The 9,043-nt window shown below is 43.2% G+C and overlaps 1 protein-coding gene across 1 annotated transcript; it reads right to left on the reverse strand.

The window, feature by feature from the left end:
* Window positions 1-1,482: 1,482 nt before the first annotated feature.
* On the reverse strand, window positions 1,483-3,245 carry RASD1 (ras related dexamethasone induced 1). The gene is made up of 2 exons (XM_075179198.1): window positions 2,932-3,245; window positions 1,483-2,537 (listed from the first exon to the last, which is right to left on the reverse strand). Exons 1-2 carry the CDS (start codon window positions 3,224-3,226, stop codon window positions 2,011-2,013), a joined length of 822 nt encoding a protein of 273 aa, XP_075035299.1. The 5' UTR covers window positions 3,227-3,245; the 3' UTR covers window positions 1,483-2,010.
* Window positions 3,246-9,043: the final 5,798 nt, after the last annotated feature.

The raw sequence follows: 9,043 nt of genomic DNA on the forward strand, positions 1-9,043 counted from the left end.
AGGATTGTTTCTGTTTTAGAAAGTTACTCTACGTTTCTCATCAACTCAATCTTAACTAGTACAATAATGTGTGAAGAGGGTTGCCAAGCCTTATAAAGATTGTTACTGATAAATTTAGGGACATTTACTGGCAGTCCCCAGTTTTTACGTTCATGAATAAATTCTGATATATTTCAGAATAATATAAAATGTAAATGATCCCCACTAGTAGTCATTGGCCACAACAGCTGCAGATATATATATATATATGTATATGTAACAGTTATCATTTTTGTAATTTTTTTATTGTTTATTCCAACAGGGGAAATAACTTCTATATGGTTTATTGCACAACAATTTTTTATTTTATTTTGTTATTGCCTTTGACACCTGTATAGCGCAGTGGCCCATTGGTTCAATAAATGTATATTAATGTATTTAATTACACAGTCAGCCATATTCCAGCAAATAAACAGGTTTACAGTTTAATATAACTATTACAGGCTAAACTCCCTTCTACAGGACCGCCGTAACCTGCTCTGAACCACAACATCGCGTCCACCAACAATACTACTTTGACATAAGCTTTTACAAGCGGGTTTAACGATCTGCATTAAACATGTGTAGAACACATCAAACTAGATTGTTCAGAGGCAGCTGCATTAATCCCTGTGCAGATCTAGTGGTCTGATAGACGAAAAAATGAATATCTAATAAGCCTGACACCGAATATGTGTAATGCAATATGGGACAGAGAGAGATTAGCTCTGCCTGTGTTACACCTGTTGATGTACCAGGGTCTCATAGGCTGGCACTCATAGCAGCAAGAGTCAGAAGTTGCCTAAACCTTCATTTACAGCTGTATTAAGTTCTCAAAGTTAACCTTGGTTTTCAAATATTGACATTTCACTATATGGCCAGTTGGTGGCGCTGTGTGACAAGCTAAACCTGCTTTATTCATTTCTTACTTCATTGAAGTTAAATGACATTTGTGTGATGTGTTATTGGAACATCAGGAAAGTTTCTTTACCGATTATAGTGAATTTCAGCAGCAGGGACACACATTGAACAGATTAAATACCATTTTAGATTAAAATGTAAAACGAGCTCTTCACCTCTTGTATTTAAAAACAATAAATAAATACTACAGCGACGTACAGAACATGCTTTTGCTATATAATCATCGTAGTCTGCAGTAGATCATTGGCTCCTAGGGACATAAGACTAATAAGTATACTAATATTTTCACATTTATTGTGTATACCTCCTACACCTATGTGGTCAGATAGACATGCAGTTGTTTTCATGGTAGAATTAACGATTAAACATTGAGTTTACATGTAGCTATAAGGAAAATGTACATAATAGATTAAAGTATAAGTTTCACAACAGCTATAGCTGCTTAATGCTGATCTTATTTACTACAAAGGGGGTTTGTTTATTTTTTTTATATTGGTGGGGAAAAAACATTTATAGGGCTGCACAAGGAATAGGACACAAGTATATATTTCAATTGTTTTATTTTGTAAAAAAATAAAAATGAGACATGACAATGAAATGTATAACAAAGTATAAACAGGTGGATTTGTTCAGATCCATTTACAATACTTCAGCAGATTGCACAAGGCACAATGTAAACAAAAAAAATCAAGTCCTCGGACAGTATACATAGTCCATGGTCTTCCTACTGCTCCTTAATACTCCGTCCCGACATTAACCCCCACGGGGGAGGGCAGAGTATAACTCCCAAGTAGTCAGCGGAAAATCAACATGTACCAAGTCAATATACACCTCCCGTTGTCTGTTCCTTCACAGTTCTCTGATCACTGTCCACAATCAGCTCTTACAAGGCTGGCCTCTACGTTCCACATCAGCCTTGGAGGTCCGACTAACCAGCAGAAGGCACGAGGGGGACAAGTGGATCCCCCTTTACGGACATGCCTCCTTGGCTCGGCGTCTTCAAAATGCCCAGATCTTTTGTTTCTCTATGTATATATTTATAAAGCCTTCTCGGCTGCACAGATGTCAACCCTAGCTTATGACACACCTCTCCTTATCCTTACTCTGGCCACCGATAGCCTTCTCTCTTATGTACATCAAGTCACTGTGGATGCTGGGTCTGCGGGCAAAAGGAGCTACGATGCCGTAGGCATTCCCATCCTCCTTGACTTTCTTTCCCTTGATGGACTTTTTGTGCAAGATCTCACAGTACTGGACGGACACTTTGCGGTGGAGGTCCGGGCTCATCTCGCTGGGGAGCTTGGCCATGGTAAATAAAGCCTGAAACATTTCATCCAGGTGGGAGTTCTTCTTAGCGGAGACTTCAAAGTAAGAACATTTATTGTCCACCCCGACCAACTGCTCGATCTCATGAGCCTGGACCTCCCTGTAGAAGTCCCGGTCCCCCTTGTTGCCACAGATGACCAGAGGAACGTCTACGTCCTCCTTGGTCTTGTTCTTCAAGCAGGACTTGGTCTCAATGATTTGTTGCTTTAAACGTTGGACCTCCTCAAAGGAATCCCTGTTGTCCAGACTGAAGACCAATATGAACACATCACCTGGAGGCAAGGAAGACACAGGTTAGTATCAGTGTAAGGAGCCTCTTAAACATGAATACACCACTGATCATTCATCCTTGAGATGCAAACTAATGCCAAGTGCTGGCTGACAAGGTCTGAGGTTCTCACGACTTTATGGTAATTGAACCACGACCAGATTTCAGCTGAATAAAGGCAGTGATCTCCCATATAACGATTTATAAAGTGCATTAAAAGCCATCAGAGACAAGACACCCCTATGGCTTGCTGGGACTTGTGGTTATCTAGCTGTCTTGGATGCACAAGTCATCTATCTCTGATCTATGGCTGCAGTAATAGAACAATAATATAAATACTACATATACAGTCTCTGCAGACAGGGCATATATATAATTTGCATGGAGCTGGGACTCACCAGTGAGGATGGACAGTCTACGCATGGCTGGGAAGGGGTGATTGCCGGAGGTGTCCAGGATGTCCAGCTGGTACATCTCCCCTCGGATGCTGTAGAACTTGCGGTGGAAGTCCTCTATGGTCGGGGTGTACTGCTCCTCGAAGCGGCCGCTCAGGAAGCGGGACACGATGGAGGTCTTGCCCACCTTGGAGGAGCCCAGGATGACCATGCGGTAACAGTTCTTGGCCGGGATGTTGAGCTCAGAGTCATTGGGACACATCTTCTTGATCATGGCTGTGAGTCTGTCACTGAGCATATGTGCAGCACTGAGACTGGAGAGGAGCTGTCTGACTGCTGAGGCTGCCTGCAGCCCCTTATATAGAGCGCCGGGGACACGCCCCCCTCCTGCGTCACTGCCAGCAGAACGCTGTACAGAGCTGGGAGACAGTGTATGGGAGAGCGCAGGAGCTGTGTCTATGGGGATCACTGCACAGGATCTGTGTCTATGGGGATCACTGTCTGTAGGGGATCACTGCACAGGATCTGTGTCTATGGGGATCACTGTGTCTGTAGGGGATCACTGCACAGGATCTGTGTCTATGGGGATCACTGTCTGTAGGGATCACTGCACAGGATCTGTGTCTATGGGGATCACTGCACAGGATCTGTGTCTATGGGGATCACTGTGTCTGTAGGGGATCACTGCACAGGATCTGTGTCTATAGGGGATCACTACACAGGATCTGTGTCTATAGGGAATCACTGCACAGGATCTGTGTCTATAGGGGATCACAGCACTGTGTGTGTGTCTATAGGGGATCACAGCACAGGCTCTGTGTCTATAGGGGATCACTGCACAGGATCTGTGTCTATAGGGAATCACAGCACAGGCTCTGTGTCTATAGGGGATCACAGCACTGTGTGTGTCTATAGGGGATCACAGCACATGCTCTGTGTCTATAGGGGAGCACAGTACTGGCTCTGTGTCTATGGGGGATCACAGCACTGGCTCTGTGTCTATAGGGGATCACAGCACAGGCTATGTGTCTATAGGGGATCACAGCACTGTAGGTGTCTATAGGGGATCACAGCACATGCTCTGTGTCTAAGGTAGATCGCAGACTATAGGTGATCACAGGCTCTAAATGTGTCTATAGGAAATCACGGGCTCTATATGTGTCTAGAAGGGATCGCATGCTCTGTATATTGTAGAGGAGATCAGAGCATTCATATACACAGCACAGGGTATATAAATACAGGATCAAAGTACTGTTATATACATAGGGGATAACATCACTGATATACAAGCACTAGTTCTGTAGGTATCTATAGGGGATAACAGCACTGGGTGATATACACACAGTCCGTGCATTCTATCTATATGAGATCAGAATCAGACATCTGGTATATACCATACAAGTTAAATTCAATGACGGTAGAAGATGTTCCATGTATAGATCATTGCAGGATATGAACAGAACGAGATGATATTTATTTTCTGTACGAGCTGGGAACCAAGTAATATAGAGCTTATGTGGCTGGAAATATAGATCATTTATAGGCGATTGCAATTATTACATGCACTGTATACTGATTTGATAGAGCGCTGCCTGCAGGTATTCTGCAAATACAGATATATTTATTATCACCCAGACACCATCTACCCAGGACAGCTCCGTGTACTAGTGGTGTATAGAGCAGCCCACATAGACTGTGGATAATCTGCAAATTGTCCTGGGTGAATAATTCTGCATCCATCATAATCGCAGACAGCAAAACTTGCATTAGATCCTTCATGTGTCACTAAGACCCTGCACCCCACATCTCCTAGACGTGTATACAATACTACAGATTGTCAGCTCTGTGGGTCACGGGTTGGACGAAACGCATTAGTAAAAAAGACCGGGCGCTACAAAAAAACTGAACCAAAGAGCTTGCAATCTATTCACTCCTATTAAATGTGAACTGCGCTGAAAGATGAATGAATATATATGTGTGTGTACACACACACACACACACACACACACACACACACACACACACACACACACACACACACACACACACACACACACAATGTATTGGGTGAATGCAAAGTCTACTGTGCGGAAAGGAAAGTGTCTCGAATTCCCATGATTAAGTATTGTATAATGTGTATTAAGTATCTATATTTCATCATGTCACAGCCCTTGAAGTTAGACTGGACCAGGGGATCTTGTTAATATTTAATAGAGAGATATTACCCAACACCTACTGCTCCTTAATTACCTCTCTATCTGAAAGCTCATTTCATCGATCTGCATTTCGAATGTGTTTTCTCCTCTCAGTGAAAACTGCTATTTAATTTTCTTGTTTTAATACCAGCTGAAAAGTTTTTGCAAGTTTGGTTACACTGTCTGGGGAACATTTTCTCCATCCTTATAGTTGTTTCATGCGATTACTTCTTGTGTAAAATATCTGTCGGTGTAAATAAATGTTTGGCGTTATTTGCGGCGTTATCTTTGCATTAGTCGCAGTCTGGCGATAACTCTAAGCTGCAGTATTTGAGGACTTTCTGCACTGTCTGCAGTTTCAGTCTTCCCCGCTAGAGGGCGACAGACGGCGATCTTTGTTCCCTATCTTTCTCAGGTTGCGATGACTGAGGCTGCTGAAGTTTTATGTTTATTATTATATCCAGATTTGCTATAATCACATGGATTGCCGGTGACCCAGGTAACTGGAGGTAATTATATTTTCTCCAATGGAAGGAAATGATAAGACTGGTTAGGGGAAAATGTCTAAATTAAGAGACAATTTTTCTTGCAGCATATTACAAGGAAATAGCTGATGACTTCTCTAAACGTGAGTCTGGGTGGATTGGAGGATGGGAACTGACTCTGAAGCTCGGCTTTTTTTTTTTTTTTTTAACCAGCTCCTCTACTTGCAGACGAACCATTTACAACAGGCCTGTCCAACCTGCGGCCCTCCAGGTGTTGTGAAACTACAAGCCCCAGCATGCTTTGCCAATAGACAACCTGTTGATAGCTGGAAGGGCATGCTGGGACTTGTAGTTTTACAACATCTGGAGGGCCGCAGGTTGGACAGGCCTGATTTACAACATGACTTAAACCTGCTGCTGGGTTGCATGATCATTACTTCAGCTGCATGCTGCATTTTTCCTGTATTAGTCAATAACTCCACCTTTTGGATGAAACATTTTACAAACTGCCCTCCACCTAGTGCAGAACCAGGGCTGTCTTTCCCATTGGGCACAATGGGCAGGTGCCCGGGGGCCCTGCAGCCCATGGAGCCCATCGGCGAAAGCAAAAAAAAAAACAAAAAAGAAAATACCGTGCTGTCAGCTGGCGGTCCGGCTCCCTCCATGGTCTCCTCCTCCGTCGCGCTCGCAGTGCATGTCGGGCATGATGTCATCACGCCCGCCCGACATCCATTCCGGTGCGTGACGGAGGAGGAGACCATGGAGGGAGCCGGACCACCAGCTGACAGCACGGTAAGTATTTTCTTCTTTTTTTTCAGGTTTTTTTTTTTTTGCTTCCTCCGACGGGCCTCCCTGGGCTGCAGGGCCCATATATATAATCTTTTTTTTTTTGTATATATAGGGGCCCTGGTGCAGGGGGCCCAAGATGTCCTTAAGAGGGCCCTGTGCAGAACTACACAATGGGGGGGCATACAATAATATACTTTGTGCCACCTCTTCTACCGCCGCTTTTATCCCAAAAATGCATTGCTGTAGCTTGACCAGCCCAGTCCAACCTGTCATAGGGGCATATTTAACAAATAATGATAGTGCACTATCGTGCACTTACCATTAAAAAAACGTCCCTCTGTGTCCTCCACATATTTAAGAAGGGTGCATTGCAGCAGATATCGTGGATATCTGCTGCTTTGCACTCCTTTTCGTTTTTGTGAGCAGTCACCATTCTACAGTATGGTGACTGCTCCCAGCCGCAATCTAACACGTTCCGAAAAAAAGCTGGCGTACATTATCATAATTGTCAGATTTCAGTGCTGTCAACTCTGCTCCGAAGAGCAGAGCCGGACAGCGCATGTGTGGAGGGATCACATGATCCCTCCCTGTCACTCATCGCTCTCCACCGCTCTCTCTCTGCAACTATAGTTGCAGAGACAGCGAGGATGTATAGTTGCGAATGGCGAACTTGACTTTGGTTCTTTTGTGGCACTCATTCTGCACAGGTGCACCATTGACTTGCAGAGAAAGATGGCAGCGGTTGTGGGGCAACGCAAGATGGCACAGCCCAAGGGGACGACGTTGGGCATCTCTGTGCACGCATGCCTACTTTTTTAGGTCCAAGGGGCAAGTGCGTTTTGGGTAAGGGGGGGGGGGTGCGTGATAACGTGATTTGGGTCGTCGCAGCATACATATAGAGATTTTTTTTTTAAAAAAAACAGACCCTTAATACTTATTTTGAAAACAACAACCAGCAAAAGCCGCAGATGATTTCTATGTTTTAAAAGTCAGGTCACAAAATACCTCAGGTCACTCACAGGTCTTGCTCACCTATTTAATCCTTCTTGTGTTTTGTTTTTTTTCGTTCTCAAATAACCTGCAACATATTGTTACGCTGAAAACTTACTCAGTATAATTAGGAAAAACCACAATCTGTGAAGTTAATCTCAGGGTATTGGTTTGCTGAGACTCTCAGGTGTAGATGAGGTTTCATATGTCCTTGTGTAGCCAAGCGGAGGTTCAAATGCTATTATTCATAGTGAATTCTCAGGAACAAGGTGAGCAATGTCAACATCAGAGTTATACCGTATACTTTCCAGCCTGCTATAACACTATATATAGAACATTGTGCAGGATCATTAGGTATAGTATGGCCTCCTTGTGTAGGCATCGAGAGTCATTTCCGAAAGTGCAAAAACACATCACCTACGATGCAAAGGTCTTTTGGGCCATTTTAGGTAGAAATGCGCCAATTTTTAAGCAGCGCTTATAGATTTTTATGGAAAAAGGATAAAAGCAGGATCTATTATAAATATACAGAAAAGGCTGGATCCCTATTAAACATATACGCGCACAAGGATCTTGCCATATCCACACTGAATTCACGCACCCGGTTCTACAGAAAAAGACGGATTCATACTAAATTTTCATGAAAAGACAGTTTTGTTAAAAGAAGCATTAACTGTTTAATTTGGGGCTAAAAGCATTTATCGTGCCACAAAAAAAATTAGTTCTTTCCACGTCTCTAGACTTTCACTTCTTGCATATTACTGGTGTTCTTTATCCAGGAAAATTAATTTCTAGGCTCATTTCAAGTAATCAGGGAGGGATGCAAGGTTTCTCTGCACCAAGGTTTGTTCATCCTTGGGCACCTCCCCCAATACCCACCACAGAAACCATCAGACGGTTGACGTTTGTAAAATAATTGCTCTTACCTCCTCCTCTTGGCTGGCTGTCTTGCTTGTTCCTATCTGTTCTTGCAGCTGTCACTCACTGCTGGTGTCTTAAGCTCAGTTGCTGCTTGTCTGGCTCCTGGAATGTTGGGTCCCAGTTTGGATTAAAGGCAGGGACCTAGAGCCCCAAATAGCCTCAGAATTTAATCAATAGCACCCATGTGCCTCCCTCCCTGCAACCAGCCCCAACTATTTAATTACATCAAATTAATAGTTTTGACATTTAATAAATATACCTATTTGCCTCCCACCAACCCTGATTTTAAATTAATAGATAAATATCCCTGTTTTCCCCCAACCTGCCCCAATACTAAATTAATAGTATTCCCATTTATCATCATCATCATTTATTTTATATAGCGCCACTAATTCCGCAGCACTGTACAAAGAACTCATTCATATCAGTCCCTGCCCCATTGGGGCTTAGGGGGCTATTCAATTGTTAGCGAGACCGCTAAAATACTCGCACTCCAAAAATATTACCGTTAATACGGTAATATCTCGCTGAAATCCAGCGAGTAAATTACCGTATTAATGTGCAATATTACCATATTAACGGTAATATTTTTGGAGCGCGAGTATTTTAGCGGTCTCGCTAACAATTGAATACCCCCCTTACAGTCTAAATTCCCTAACACACAGACAGACAGAGTAGGGTCAATTTGATGGCAGCCAATTAACCTACCAGTATGTTTTTGGAGTGTGGGAGGAA

Source organism: Mixophyes fleayi, chromosome 7 (genome assembly GCF_038048845.1).
Source record: "Mixophyes fleayi isolate aMixFle1 chromosome 7, aMixFle1.hap1, whole genome shotgun sequence".
NCBI lineage: Eukaryota > Metazoa > Chordata > Amphibia > Anura > Limnodynastidae > Mixophyes > Mixophyes fleayi.

Bases quoted from the DNA above. Each gene is read 5' to 3' on its own strand.
- RASD1 (XM_075179198.1), bottom strand. From the start codon at position 3,226: ATGCTCAGTGACAGACTCACAGCCATGATCAAGAAGATGTGTCCCAAT. The intron at 2,538-2,931 runs GTGAGTCCCAGC...CCTTGCCTCCAG, and splicing joins TAGACTGTCCATCCTCACTG to GTGATGTGTTCATATTGGTC.